The 15602-nt window shown below is 50.6% G+C and overlaps 1 protein-coding gene across 1 annotated transcript; it reads right to left on the bottom strand.

Annotated features, from left to right (window-relative positions):
* Positions 1-53: 53 nt before the first annotated feature.
* AA0111_g11597 (Nonribosomal peptide synthetase dtxS1) lies at positions 54-15539 on the bottom strand (the record flags this gene model as incomplete). The annotated part of the gene is made up of 2 exons (XM_028645480.1): positions 54-1636; positions 1685-15539. The coding sequence occupies 2 exons, from the start codon at positions 15537-15539 to the stop codon at positions 54-56; spliced, it is 15438 nt and encodes a 5145-aa protein (XP_028500822.1).
* Between the last annotated feature and the right edge of the window lie 63 nt (positions 15540-15602).

Below are 15602 nucleotides of genomic sequence, written 5' to 3' on the forward strand. Positions count from 1 at the left end.
AACACTATTGACCTTTGTGCAATCGACCATCGTGTCTATTCACGAGTACCTCTCTACTGGAGCGAAGAAGACAGTGCTCCGATCGTCTCACAGAGCAGTTTGTTGATTCTCTCCGCACTCTCTGACGTTATGATATGTTCGTTACCCCTAACCACAATCCTAAGCCCGTCTCCAAGTGGGTAGGATACCACAGTAAGAATGCAAGGCACCGAATCAGGGTTTTGAAACCAATGGAGCCTAGAGCTGGTGCCTTCAAAGTTGAATTCGGGATGTTCATTCAGGTTCTGGTGCTGGAACACGGAGTCGTACTCTGTATCGGCCGGCCAGCCTGTAGAGGTGCGGACTATTTCATCAAACCCCATCGAATCTGCTTCACCGAGTGCGATGTACTGTTCTTGAATTGAACGTATTAGTTCAGTCGAAGTTGTCTTTGCATGCAACCGTGCGCGAACTGGGATGATGTTTAGACACGGGCCGACAATCTTGGTGATGGCCGGGATATTAGCATTGCGGCCAGCGACCATGTATCCATAGACGATATCTTCTTCTCCAGTGAGTTGTGAGAGAACTTTTGCCCAGGCGGCGCTGACGAGGGAAGCCAGAGTAAGACCGGTCGGGACATGAGGCATGCCGATGATGTTTTCTGTCTGAACCTCAATTGGAGTTATGTCATGTCGAATGCTTGGACCGAGCAACGGGGTGGCTTTGGTCATTCGCGAACCGTGCAGGACATTACGCCAGTGCAGGGCTGAGACTGACTTTTTGCCCCGAGTATAAGCCAGATAGGTGGAGTGGTTGTGCGCAGGCTCCACGGACTTTCCGGAGTAGATGGTAAAAAGTGCTTTCACGAACGACGGGAAACAAACACCGTCGTACTGAGCGTGCGTGATGCGAATTGCCAGAAGGTGTTCATTGGAGGTGCCTCGTATCAGCATGAAGGCAGTAGCCAACTCCAGGGGATCAGTGGTCCGACTGTCCTCCAAGCAGACAGTGTCAGCTGCTTCTTCAAGAGACATGTCCAGATGAAACTCCGTAAAAGGTACGTGTGGTTTACGAAGGACAGTTTGCCAAAGTACCCCGTCGACGTAAACAAACTTTGTTCGGAGAATGGAGAAGTGTTGGACGAGAGTGGGGATGCTGCGTCGAAGGCGGGAGGCGTCAACGCGGGTCCCCAGATTGAGGAAGAAGTAATTGAACGCCAGGGGTTGGATGTTGACGCCCCGGGAGATGAAAAGATTCTGCATCCATGTCGTTGGAAGGATGTCGATAATGTCGTTTCCGTTGACATTGGACGTATTCTTGGGGATGGCGTGAAGAAGACAGTCTCTTTGGGTTGTCGAGAGAAGGGAGAACGGCTGAATTGACTTCTGTTCACCTTCATGTTGAGAAAATTGAGCCACAGTCGCCAGGTTGACGAGCTTAGGGTGCTGGAAGATGTTTGCGATAGTAAGGTGAATCTCTTCCTCGCGCGCTGCAGCGACTATCTTCATAGCAGCAATCGAGTCTCCGCCCAGTTGGAAGAAGCTATCTTCTAGCCCAATACGACTAGCTTCGATTCCAAGTACCCGCGATAGTATGCGCTGTACTTTGAGCTCTGCAGTGCTTAGTCCCCGTTGCAGACCTCCCTGGTTAACTTCTGTCTCCGTTCTTGTTCTTTGTACAAGAGCTTTCCGATCTACTTTACCATTCTGGTTGATCGGAAGTTGGTTCAACACTTGGATAGATTGCGGAACCATGTATGAAGGTAGCTGAACTTTGACAAGCTCATCCAGTTGCTGTTGGACTTCCTTGACCAGCTGCTGTCGCATTGGCTTGTTGCTCAAGGTCTGTCGTCGGCGGTCGGCATGATCGGTTGGGAATGAAAACATCAACCCTACCTTGTCACTCCCATCATTGATTTGACGAGGGTAAAATATAGCATCCAGACCGCCATGCTGTGAGTATTGTCTGTTCCAACTGATCTGCACTTGACAGCCTGCTGCTTTAGCCATCTCGTCAAGGTCAGCGGCAGAGAGGCTTGGTATCCCCTTAGCTTGTCGATTTATGTGAGCAGTCCAATCCGTGTGGACTGGTTTTCTGGCCTTTCCGTCGCCCAATGCGCTCAGCAGGCAGTTTCCAAAGAGCGTCTTGCTATGTGATATGTTGCTCACGGCTAGAGAATGTGTGCTTGAAACATCCTTGATGCGCTGCTGAAGAGAGTCATGGTTCAGGCCCTGTTCCTGGAAATCAATCCATTCATTGTCAGGGATAGTTCGGAGTCCTCCGCACGGTGGCTCCCAGGATCGAGAGTAAACGACTGCCGTGTAGCGGTAGGAGCTAAGCTCGTTTGTCGCTCTCATTCTCTTGGGCTGAATCTCAACATGCTGGACCAGATCAGGGAGACGATGCGTCAGTGAAGTAAAGAAGCCAGGATCGACCAACAGCTCTTGCTCGATCTGTTCCATATCCTCGACCAGACGTCGTAGATCCTTTTGACTAGCTCTTTCGCCAGCCATGAAGAGCGCTCTGGCTGCATAGAATTCCCGGCGCAGGGCATAAGAACGAATGTCCCCAAAGAATAACGTTTTGACCCCATCGACCTTGAGTAAGTCTCGAACCACGTTGAATAGATATCCTTGGCTGGGAAAGTACTGAACCACAGAGTTCAGAACAACCAAGTCGGCCTGGAGCGGCTGGTCCACTTTGCTGATGTCGGCCGCTGTAGCCTTATACATCTCCACTTTGTTGGCAAGCGAGGGTATTGACCTGGCTGTTCCCGTAACAAAGTCGACTGCCTTTCTTGACGGCTCAAACCCAGTATAGTGTTTCAAACTATCTCTGAGGTTGAACAGGATCATGCCAGATCCTGATCCGATCTCAAGAACGTTTCCCAATTGCCCGCCAACCTTGTCGTGGATCGAACCGATGGTCTCTTCCAACCACTCCTTCATTTCGGTCTTGTCGATGTCGGTGCCATCGTACATTGACGTCCATCCGATGAAATCTTGGCCCACTGTCTCAGACTGGATACCGATGATTGGAGCATATGTCTCGGTATCGAAGCGGTGTTCCCACGCGTTCACATGCTGTATCTGGTTGTCATCGCTGTTCTGCACGCTACGCATCTCGAAGTCTTCTTTGAGTGTGATGTAGCCAAAAAGTCGCTGGTTCTTGTCTTTTCGTTGTTCTGCTACAACAACTGCGTCGCGCACCAACTCATGCCCACGAAGGACAGTCTCAATCTCTCCTAGCTCAACACGATTGCCTCGGATCTTTACTTGCCCATCAATGCGACCAAAGAATTCCATTTCCCCATCTCGAGGCCGCTGGCGGACATAGTCCCCAGTGCGATAAGCTCGCATTGTTTGGTGTCCGATTGTGATAGTCACAAAACGATCAACATTGCGGCTAGGATCGGTATATCCTCTGGCAACACCATCTCCAGTAACAACAAGCTCTCCGACAACTCCAAGTGGCACAAGGTTTTGTTCCGGATCCATCACGTATGCTGCTGAGTTACTGATAGATCGTCCGATAGGCACACCATTGACACAATCCTCATCCTCAGACAGAATATACAGTGTGCTCATGACCGAGTTCTCAGTTGGACCATATGCATTGGCAACGACTTTGTTTCTCACAAGATGTCGTGCCATGAAAACGTCGTCTATATCAGCTCTGTCTCCTGCTACAAGCAGGGTATCCAAGTTGCCTATCGTATCTGGGGATTCAGCCAGGATGTAATTCAGCAGAGCGGGTGTGATGAAAGCGATCCGAATCTGGGATTCTCTAAACGCGCGTAATAAAGCATCCTGGTCTAGCACGGTTGTCGCATCGATACAAACGAGTGTACCTCCGTTGAGGAGACATGTGTAGATCTCCCAGGAAGACCCATCGAAAGCAAGATTTGCCATATGAGCCATCGCTCCGGATGATCTGAAGTGCTCCATTTGATCGTGGTGTGCCAAACGTACTATGCCGCGATGTTCGACCATGACTCCTTTGGGTTGACCAGTAGAGCCAGACGTAAAGAGAATGTAAGCCAGACTAGAGGCAGTAGGTCTGAGAGTAGGATCCAGTTCGTTCCTTGTAAACTCAGCATCTTCATTTGCGTCTAAGATATCGACAATATGGGCGAGTTCAACACCTTTGAGTCCAGTACCTGGCAGTGGGATTTTCGGGCCAATCAAGACCAATTTGTTGCCTTCAATGGTCGAGAAGATGGACTCCATCCGTTTTTCGGGCGCTTTGTGATCGAATGGTAGATAGGCCAAGCCAGCTTTCAGGATGCCAATGAAAGCAACGATTGCTTGACAACAACGATGTGCCAGAACACCAACTGCTGTTCCAGGGGCAAATGACTTCGTCGCTAGGAACTTTGCTAGCTTTTCTGATTGTGAATCTAGCTGTGCGTAAGTCAAGTCTGTTGATGTGTCCTTCACGGCCACCCTTGAAGGTTGCATAGCGGCTTGCTGGCGGAAGACGTCCACGATGCTGGAATTCCGGGGATAGGCTGTTTGATGCATGCGGAGGAGCCCCATTTGGTCGAGCTGAGTGTGGGCCTCAACGGTCATGAGTGGCATTACGGCGATCTGTGTCTCTGGCTTGTCGAGACAGTTGTCGAGGATGCTGATGAAGACAGATGCTAGCGAACGTATAGTCTCGGGGACAAAAAGCTCCTCCGAGAAGTATATATAGCCTTGGAAACCATTCTTTTCCTGGAAGAAATGGAACTCGAGATCGAATCGTGAGGTCGCTAGGCCTTCTATAGCTTCTGTCTCGACGCCCTCAAAATTGAGCTTCCCTATGTCTTGCTGTGAGTGAACAGCGAAGGCGACCTGCGCGAGAGGGTTGCGTGCAGAGTCCCTGTCCCCTTGCAATGCAGAAACAATACTTTCAAAAGGTACGTCCTGGTTGGCAAGGGAGTCTACTACCGTCTTGTAGGCATGCTGCAATAGCTCTTCGAAGGTTTCATCCTGGATCTTCATTCGGATGCACTGGATATTGACGAAAAACCCAATCAGGTCTCCGACCTCTGGGCGACTTCTGTTCGCATTAGGGACTGCGATAGTTGCATCATCTTGGTTGGTCAAACGATAGTGTGTGGCTCTGAATACGGCGAGGAGGACGACAAATGGAGTCATTCCACGTTGCCTAGCAAATCTTTGCAGCCTGTTATAGAGCTGATGGCTGATGTTGAGTCTCTGCGTTCCCGCTTTACCAGACAGAGTCATTGGTCGTGGTTTATCGTAGAGGAATTCTGCTGGCCGACTTCCGTCTAATTGATTGATCCAGTAGTCCAGCTGCCGTCGATGTTCTTGAGCTTGCTCCGGTAGTCGCTGCCAGACAGAAAAGTCTCTGTATTGAATGGGTAAAGGTGGCAAGCAGAAGATGGGATCTTCGTTGCGGATGGCGGAAGCATATAGAGCGCTTAATTCTTTCTTCAGAACATCAACTGACCAGCCGTCTGAGACGATATGATGCATGACGATCGATAGAACGAGAGAAACTTCGTTGATACGATATACTGATATCCTCCAGCCAGGCTCGTACCGAAGATCGAATGGTGTCTTCTGATCCCGTTCAAGTGCTTCTAGCAGAATCTTGTCATCGTTTGAACCAACGTCGATGACATTTAGTTCTCTTCCTCCACAGAAAGGATGAACTTCCTGTAGGCTCTCGCCATTGTTGGTGGCGAACGTTGTCCTTAGTGTTTCATGACGATGCTCTATCGCCTGTAGTGCAGCCTGAAGTGCAGGGAGTTGGAGTGGACCTTTGACGTGTACTGCAAGGTGCATGAGATACCAATCTAGTCCTGGGTGCAGTTGTTCTAGGAACCAGAGTCGGCCTTGCGCAAACGATTGATGGACGGGTCGCCGATGATCAATTTTGGTGATTGCACTGTGACTTGAAGTGGGAGGGTCGACCAATCGGTTGGCTAGCTGACCCAGTCGCTGCACCTGGAAAACGTCTTGAACAGAAAAAATCAGGTCGACATTACGCGCCTCGCTCACAAGCTTCATAGCCGAAATTGAGTCGCCCCCTAGTTGGAAGAAGCTATCGTTCAGTCCGATGGAGGTAGCATCAATATTCAGCACTTGAGCCCATAGCTTCTGCAGCGCCATCTCATACTTTGTTTCTGGTTTCCGATTGGAGCTCTCGTTTTCCTGTGTGCGTAAACGCGCTAGTTGGTCGGTCGAAAAAGAGCCTCCGATCTCGCGTAGTCGCCTTCGATTTATCTTACCAGAGGTTGATATCGGGAATTCAGTGAGTCCAAAGTAAACCTCAGGCACCATGTTTCCGGGTAGTCGCTGAGATAGCTCGCTGTCTACTCGGGCTGGGTATACGACGTATACCCCAGAGTCCCCCTCGGACAGCTTGCCATTGAGCAGCTCGGGATTTGCCTTCAGGAATGCTGCGACCATCGGCTTTCCTCCTGTCGGCGAGATGAGTTCAACTGCTATTTCCTTGATATCTGGGATATGTTGGTAGAGACAATGTTCAATCTCGGCAAGCTCAATGCGTTGGCCTCGCACTTTGACCTGACCATCTTTGCGGCCTACATAGACCAGATCACCATCTGCAGTGTGGTAAACCAGGTCGCCTGTCTTGTACAGTCTACCTCGCCGCCCACTGTAGCCTTCAAAGCCTCGAAGCAGCCAGAGAGGATCATGGACAAAAGCTGTCTCTGTCTTCTTCGCATCATCCAGGTAGCCGCGGGCTAGGTTTGGTCCCTCAACCAGCAGCTCTCCGATTGCGCCTGGCGGTGCTAGTCTATTGTGATCATTAGGATTGACCACCCAGCCAACTGACGCAATCGGCTTCCCGATGGGTTCCGGATCGAGTCCCTTCATATCGGGACTTGCGACACAAGAGACGCAACATTCAGTGGGCCCGTAGGCGTTGATCAGTCGTACACGGCCACTCCAGATATCGCAGTCTGAAGCGTTGACCTTCTCGCCGCCAAGAACCAATGTCTTCAATGATACTATCTTCTGTGGGTCTAAAATCCTCGCGACGGCTGGAGTTAACAGCGCCCATGTTACTTTCATCGTATTGATTGTGTTGACGAGATCGTCGCGGCGCTGCGTCTCAGAAGGGATGCATATACATGCGCCATGTAGGAGTGTTGTGATGATCTCTAAGATGCAGGCATCAAAGGTGTAGGCAGCGAATTGAAGAACCCGTGTATCCTCCGTGATACCGAACGCTAATCCTTGACATGAGCAACTCGTGGAAACGGCCTTATGTTCCATTTGAACACCCTTAGGTACTCCCGTGCTACCAGAGGTAAAGATGACATACGCTGTATTGCCTGGCTGCACTGCTGTCTTAGTGCTGTAAGGCTTTGTCGTCAACTGGTCAATAAAGTGTCCGGTAATTTCCACGACAGTGGGGATGCATTCAGACCAGAGATTGGCGTACTGAGATGATGTGAGCATCGTGTTGGCCTTAGTTTGCTTGAAGATTTCTCGATGTCGAGATACCGGATGGCTCGGGTCTAAGGGCGCAAAGGCACCCCCTGCTTTTAGCACAGCCAGCATGGCTACGACCATCCAAATTGACTTTTCGAAACACAAGGGCACTATGGTTTCCGGTTTGACACCGATGTGGACCAAATAGGTTGCTAGCCGCGATGATCGTTCGTCAAGCTCTTTATACGTCATTACACCATCCCAAGCACAGATTGCACCCGCTTCCGGCTGTGACTTCGCTCGGTTCGAGTAAAGATCGTGGACACAGCGATCGATAGCTGGTGGTGGTCTCTGGTTCCACATCCAGAGCTGCTGTTCATCATCTTGTGTAATCATTCCAATATCCATGACTCTTGTTCTTGAATCACCTCGCGCTAGCTGCTGCATGACGAAGCTTAGCTGGCCTATCATTCTCTCAACTTGCCACTGTTCGACTAAACCCGCATCGAAACTGGCCGTGATTTTGACACCCTCTTTAGCCAGCTTGCACTGCACCATCAGCGCATACGTCGTGAAGTCCTGCAGACCCGAGCCAAACTCCCACGTCCCAAATATATCGTCCGATTGGAAGGCGTCCTCTGCAGGCTGCACTATTAACAACGTCTGGAAATTGCACGCATGTTCGGTGTCTGGTCCAAGCTTGGCGATTCGCTGTAGGCCTGTTTGCTCGAACGGGATCATCTCAGTTGCCTGTTTCTGTACTGTTTCAAGAAATTCTAGTATAGTCGAGTCTCTCTGCAACCGTATCCGAACAGGCACTGTTGCAATAACAGGACCCACCAAGGACTCGATGCCAGCCACTGGTGCGTTTCGACCAGTGACTGTCGCCCCAAACACAACGTCGTCTGAGCTGGTGTAGCCGCTAGCAACGATTGCCCAGGCAGCACGGACAAGTGTCGAGATAGTAGTATTCGAGGTTCTCTTGGGAAGTGGTGGGCAACAATACTCCGCTGTTGCATCCGCAACTGGCTGCTGCACCCCAGACACTAGTGGTGGAAAGACATTCGCGTCGCAGTCGCTCAGTGTGGTTCGCCAGTATTCTGCGAGAGGGTCTTCGTCCATCTGACGGAGATACTTGATGAAGCTGTTGAAGCCAAGCTGCTTTCCCGGTTCCGCGCCATTGTATGCTGTCTGCACAGCACTCAAGATATGGTTGAGCGCCCAACCATCGTATATCGCGTGGTGAATTGTCCATACGAACCACTTTTTTTCTCTGCGAGTGTCCCGAACAAGACCGTAGCGTGCAAGCGGCTTGCCAAGCTGCATAGATGACAGCTTGTCTCGAGCTAGATAAGTAGCGAGGTCGTCTGCATCTGCCCACTTTATCTTTTCCGCTATGACAGCCTGCAAAAGTCCAAGGGTATCATGCAGGACAATTCTCGTTCGCAGGATTTGGAAAGACTGAACCGTCTTCTCCCATGCAATCCTAAAGGCTGTCTCATCTACTTCCTCCCGCAACTCCAGCACGGTCTGCATGATGTAATCCCCCGGCCGCTTCACAGTCAGCGAGATCAAGCCTTCCTGAAGCGGCGAGCATGGGTAGATATCCTCCACAATACCCCTATCGATGTCACACTTGACTGCCACCTCGTGGTGTGTCTGCGTTGCATCGACCTCGTCATCCAGGAGAGAGAATGGGACGATGTTGTCATTGGGAACGTGAACATGCTCTTGCGCTACGGCAGCCAATTGGATAAGTTTGGGATATTGGAAGATATTTGCCACGGTGAGTCGGATATCTTCGTCTCGAGCTAAAGCAACTAGCTTCATGGCCGCGATTGAGTCTCCACCTAGCTGAAAGAAGCTATCATCTAGACCAATGCGGTCCGAATCGATGCGAAGTACGCGCGCGATTAACTGCTGGATTTTTAATTCTGCCCTAGTGAGCTCTCTTTGAAACTCCTGGCCTTTTGCAACCTGGATCTCGGTTCGCTGTGTGAGGGCATTCCGGTCTATCTTGCCGTTCTGGTTGGTTGGCATGGTTTCGAGGAACGTAACTGTTTGGGGGACCATATAGGCAGGCAGCTGAGCTTCAAGCATCTCCTGGAGTTGTCTTTGGATTCTCTGTAGGGTTTGTTGCCGTAATGGCATGCTACTCAGACTGTGTAGGGGTCGCTCTGCGTGGCCGGTAGGAAATTGGAACATCACCCTGTTCTCTCCTTCACGCGGCGGGTATCGATGGAAAATAGCGTCAAGACCACCGCACTGGGAGTGCTGCCTGCTCCAACTAACTTCAACGCGGCAGTTGGCTTCCTTCGCCAATTCATATAGGTCAGTAGCAGACATGGATGAACAGCACTGTGCCTGCTGACACACTGATGAGTACCAGTCTTGGGGATCAGACAACTCTGCCACTGTGTTGTCTATCGATTCGATCAGACACCGACTCACGATCGTCTTACTATACGGGATGTTGCTCACAGCTATGATGGATGAGCTAGAATTGCTTTGCAACCGTCCCAAGAGAGATTGGCGATCTAGCTTGTGCTCCCTGAAGTCGATCCATTCATCGTGTCCCACGTGTCGAATCTCCTGCTTTTGCTTTCGCCCATCTCGCGGCTTAACATGGATAACCGCGGCGTAACGAAAGCAACTTAGCTCATTTGTCGCCTTCATCTTCTTTGGCAAAATCTCGACATGCTCCACTAGGTCTGGCAGACGCTCAGGCAGAGCAGTGAAAAAGGCTGGATCCACCAGGAGCTCTCTTTCGACCAGCTCCATGTCAGTTATCATGCGACTGACTTCAGCCTTGTCTGCACTGTCGCCAGCCATGATCATTGCCCGAGTTGCAAGAAATTCTCGGTGTAGCGCATAAGACCGCACATCGCCAAAGAAGATGGTAGAGACGCTCTCTATTCCCAGCAGTTGTTGTGTGGTCTTGAAAAGGTATTCAAGGCTTGGGAAGTACTGAATGACTGAGTTGATGACGACAAGGCTTGCATCGATATGTTCTAGTCGATCGACCTCCGTCGCTGTGGTCTTGTAGACTCGAACCTTGTCTGCCAACGCGGGTACTGATCTGACTGTGTCTTTGACGAATTCCACAGCTCTTGAAGATGGATCCAACCCGATATAGCTTTCTAAACCATCTCCCAGGTTGAAAAGAACCATACCGGTACCTGTGCCTACCTCAAGCACCTTGCCAGGTAGATGACCGTTGAGCATCGTGTCGATCGTGTCGTCTAGCCACTCGTTCATCTCCACTTTGTCGATCGCGCTGCCATCGTACATAGATGTCCATCCGATGAAGTCTCGCCCAATGGCTTCAGGAAGCACTTTAGAGATTGGTGTATAGACTTTGGAGTCGAACTGGTTTTCCCATACGTCGACATGCTCCGATTCGTCGATGCCGCTTGGCCTTTCGTCAACCAATTCGTCATCCTCGTAGACTGTGACGAAAGCGGCCAGTCGAGCAGCCTCATCTGTATTTTGCTGCCGCTGCACCACAGCTACAGCCTCTCTTACAGACCCGTGGCTACGTACAACGTGCTCAATCTCACCCAACTCGATGCGATGTCCCCGAATCTTGACCTGTCCGTCCATCCGGCCGAGATACTCTAGCTGGCCGTCTGCAGGACGATATCGCACGTGGTCACCGGTACGGTAAGCCTTCACGACCTCGCCCCCAATTTGTATCGTTATGAAGCGGTCTATGTTGCGCTCAAGGTCGGTGTATCCACGTGCCAGGCCGTCGCCCGTGACTACAAGCTCCCCAACGACCCCTAGCGGAACAAGCTGCTGCTTCAAATCCATGACATAAGCGCCAGAATTGCTAAGCGCACGGCCAATGGGCGCGCCGTTCGGGTACTGTCCTTCTTTTGAAAGCACAAAAGTTGTGCTAAACGTTGTGTTTTCGGTTGGCCCATAGCCATTGATGATCTTGCCTGTGCGAAGTGTTTTCATAGAAAGGATGTCGTTTGATTGAAGTGCTTCACCCCCAACGCAAAGCATATCGAGACCAGCGAACAGTGCAGGCGATTGCTGAACGTAAGTCCTGAAGAGAGATGGTGTCATGAAGGCTGTTCTGACATGCTCTCGACGAAATGTTCGTAGCACAGCCTCTGGATCCAACACTGTCATCCTGTCGATGCACACTAGCGTCCCGCCCTGCAGTAGTGAAGCATATATCTCCCATGTAGAGACATCAAAGGCCAGGTTCGTCATGTGCGCCATGACTGGCGAAGCCGGCAAATGTTTCACAAAGTTATTGTCCCTCACTAGGCGCACGATACCACGGTGTTCAATCATGGCCCCCTTTGGTTGACCGGTTGACCCTGACGTAAACATAACATAGGCAAGGCTATTGGCTGTGGGATTGACGATATTATGAGAGGCGGACCCTTCGTGAGTTTGCTCATCCAACGCTTCTGTGATGCGTACGAATCTAACGTCACTGATGTCCACGCAAGGAGGCTGTACGTCTTCGCCTAAAAGCACAAATTTGGGGCCTGAGAGTGAACCAAGAATTGTACTCATGCGTTTGGTCGGAACCTTGACATCGAACGGTAGGTATGCTAGACCCGCCTTCAGAACAGCCAAAAATGCGACGATAGTCTGACAGCTGCGCCCTGCTAATACGCTGACCAGTGTCTCCGGAGCGAGCGATTGTTTGGCTAACCACTGAGCAAGAATGTCAGATTTCTTGTTCAGCTGAGTATAAGTCATGGTTACTGATGCGTCCTTCACAGCAATCCTGGACGGACAGAGGGAAGTTTGCTGGCGAAACAGATCGACTACGCTCGACTCTCGTGGATAATCCGTCTTTTCAACCTGGATCAGACCCATGCTATTGAGCTTCGATAATTCGACGTCGTGCAACAATGACAAGGAGGCAATCGCAGCTTTCGGCTCTTGGAGGCACCCTTCGAGAACGATTTGGAAGATCGACAGCATGTTGTCGATCGCCTCTGGACAATAAATGTCGGTGGAGTAGACAACTTCACCCTTCAGGCTGTCTTCTCGCTGGAAAAAGTGGAATTCAAGATCAAATCTTGACTTCGGTGCGTTATCCAGGCTCTCTGTTTCCAGGCCCTCAAGTGTCAGTTGTCCCAAGTTGCGCTGGGAATGCATAGCAAAAACAAGCTGTACAAGGGGATGACGAGACAAGTCTCTGCTGTTCTTGAGCTTGGACACAATGTTCTCAAACGGGACGTCTGCGTTAGCAAGTGAAGCAATTGTTGCTTCATAGACTTGCTGAACCAGTTCTTCAAACGATTGGTCCCCGTCAATCGTAGTCCGAAGGCATTGCAGGTTGACAAAGAAACCAATCATATCTTTAAGCTCCCATCGATCCCGATTGGCGTTCACAGTGCCGATAGTTGCATCGTTTTGGCCAGTGAGGCGGAAGTGTGTAGCTCTAAAGGCCGCAAATAGCACCATGAACTTTGTGACTCCTTTCGCTTTGCAGAACTGGAGTAGCTGAATGTATAGCGGGCCACCAATCTGGATCGTTTGCTTGGAAGCCTGTCCAGATAAAACAGCTGGCCGAGCTTTGTCGCAAAGCAGCTCAGCGGGTCTGCTGGTATTCAGCAGATTGAACCAATAACTGAGCTGGCTCTGGTGTTTGTCAATATGAGCTTGTTGCCTCTGCCACACAGAGAAGTCTCGATACTGGATGGGTAGAGCTTGGACATGAAGAAAGGGGTCCTGGCCTTGTATCGAGGCTGAGTAGAACGCGCCCAACTCGCGCGTGAACACATCAGTAGACCAGCCATCAGAGATAATGTGGTGCATTATGACAGATAGCACGTGGTCTTCGTTGCTGATGCGATAGATTGACACTCGCAAACCGGACTCCTTGCGCAGGTCAAAGGCAGTTGTCTGGTCCTGATGCAGAACTTCTGCGAGGCTTTGCAAGTCTATGTCGGTGACACTCAGCTCCTTGGCATGATAGGGGTGAACTAGCTGCATGCTTGTATCCCCAATGGTCTCAAATGTCGTCCGAAGGGTCTCATGCCGGTTCTCAATTGCGTTCAGCGCCGATTGGAGCGCTGCCAGCTCCAGAGAGCCCTTCATACGCACAACAATCGGCATGAGATACCAGGTAAGACCAGGGTGAAGTTCTTCCAAAAACCACATCCGACCTTGTGCGAATGATTGTGCAACAGGTCCGACATGGCTAACAGGCGGAATGATGGTATCAGAAACGTCGAGGGAAGGGATCGCTGCAGAGGTCAACTCATCTAGCGTGGGATTCTGGAAGATGACTGCCACACTGATGTGTACTCCTAATCTGCGCGCTTCACCCACCAGCTTCATAGCTGCTATTGAATCGCCGCCTAGATCGAAGAAGCTATCATTCATACCAATTGAACTGGCGTCAATGCTCAGAACCTGTGCCCAGAGACGATGCAAGATCTGCTCTTTCTCAGTCTCTGGTTGTCGCTTTGGATCATCGCTATACGTTCGAAGCTGGGCCAATTGTTGTGCAGAAAAGGAGGCGCCAATTTTGCGCAGCTTCTGTCGGTCCACTTTGGCGGATGTTGTCAATGGAAGTTCCGCTACGGCAAAGTACACCTCAGGCACCATGTCCTTGGGCAAATACTGAACCAGCAACTCATCCAGATAGGTTGGGAAGATCACTTGCACTTCCAAGTTACCGTTAGAAGTCTGGGGGACGAGTGCATGGCGTGGCTCTTCGCTTAGCTGCACGAATGCTGCAACCATCGCTTTTGCTTGGTCACCTGATGGTAGGATGACTTCAGCCGCAACTTGTTTGATGCCTGACATGCATTGGTTGAGTTGATGCTCAATCTCACCCAACTCAATTCTTTGACCCCTCACCTTAGTCTGGCTGTCCTTACGACCCGCGTAAACCAGATTGCCGTCGGCATCATAGTAGACTAGATCACCAGTCTTGTATAGTCTTCCCTGTCGTCGAGTGGATTCATCGTTGCGGTTGCCTTGCCTCAGCCAGACAGGGTCATCAACGAAATCAGCCTCGGTTTTCGAAATGTCGTTGAGGTACCCGCGTGCCAGGATCGGTCCCTCTATCAGAAGTTCGCCAATTGTGCCAAATGGCACTAGCTTGTTGTGGTCTTCCGGGTCGGTAACCCAACTAAAAGAAGCCATTGACGTGCCTATCGTTCCCGATCGGAAATCTCGGCCGGTATTGCAATACGAAGTGCACCAAATGCTACACTCCGTCGGGCCGTAAACGTTCACCTTCACGATATTGTCACCCCATCTCTTCCAGTCAGCGTCGTCCACCCGTTCTCCTCCAAGGACGAGCACTCTCAGAGAAGGGACCGCGCTGGGATCTAGTAGACGAGCAACAGTCGGCGTAAGTTGAGCCCAGTTGATGTTATTGTTGTTGATTACTTCGGATAAGGCGTTACGTCGATCGTCTTCCGACGGGACACAAACACAGCCGCCGAATATCAAAGTCGTGAAAATCTCAGCGATACAAATATCGAACGTATAAGCCGCGAACTGGAGTGCTCGGCTGTCGGGTCCAAGTTTCATCTCCATTCCATGGGCAAGGCAACTTGTTGCGATTGATCTATGCTCCAATACAACGCCTTTCGGAACACCAGTACTACCAGATGTGAACATAACATAGACAGCATCAATTGGCTTGACTTTGGACCGGATCTCGTTTTCCCATGGCAATTGATCAACAAAAGCCTTGTCGATTGCCAGAAACTGCAGACCCGAATTTGGCCAGAGAGCGGCGTGATTTACGGAAGTAAGGACCATCTTGGCATTGGTCTGCTTGAATATCTCTTCGTGACGGGCTCTTGGATGCATTGGGTCTAGTGGCACGAACGCGGCACCAGCCTTGAGAACAGCTAACATAGCTACGATTGCCCATATCGATTTCTCAAAGCATAATGGTACCATTACCTCGGTTCCAATGCCTTGAGTGACAAGGTAGCTTGCCAATCGTGTTGAATGCTGATTCAATTGTTCGTAGGTCATCTTGCCGTCCCATGCGTATATGGCGCATGCGTTCGGTCGAGCTATAGCTTGCTCTTCGTATAGGCTGTGAACGCAGCGATTGACCGCTAGCAAAGGTCCGCGGTTTCTCTCCCATATCTTCTCGACATCGAGTTTGTTGACGTCAAACAGTAGCGATCCCGGCATATCGGCTCTTGTTGAATGAAGTTTCCGTGTAACAGAATTTAGATGGGAAGATGACGAGTCGAC

The sequence above is a fragment of the Alternaria arborescens genome (genome assembly GCF_004154835.1).
Source record: "Alternaria arborescens strain FERA 675 chromosome Unknown contig_53, whole genome shotgun sequence".
Taxonomy (NCBI): domain Eukaryota; kingdom Fungi; phylum Ascomycota; class Dothideomycetes; order Pleosporales; family Pleosporaceae; genus Alternaria; species Alternaria arborescens.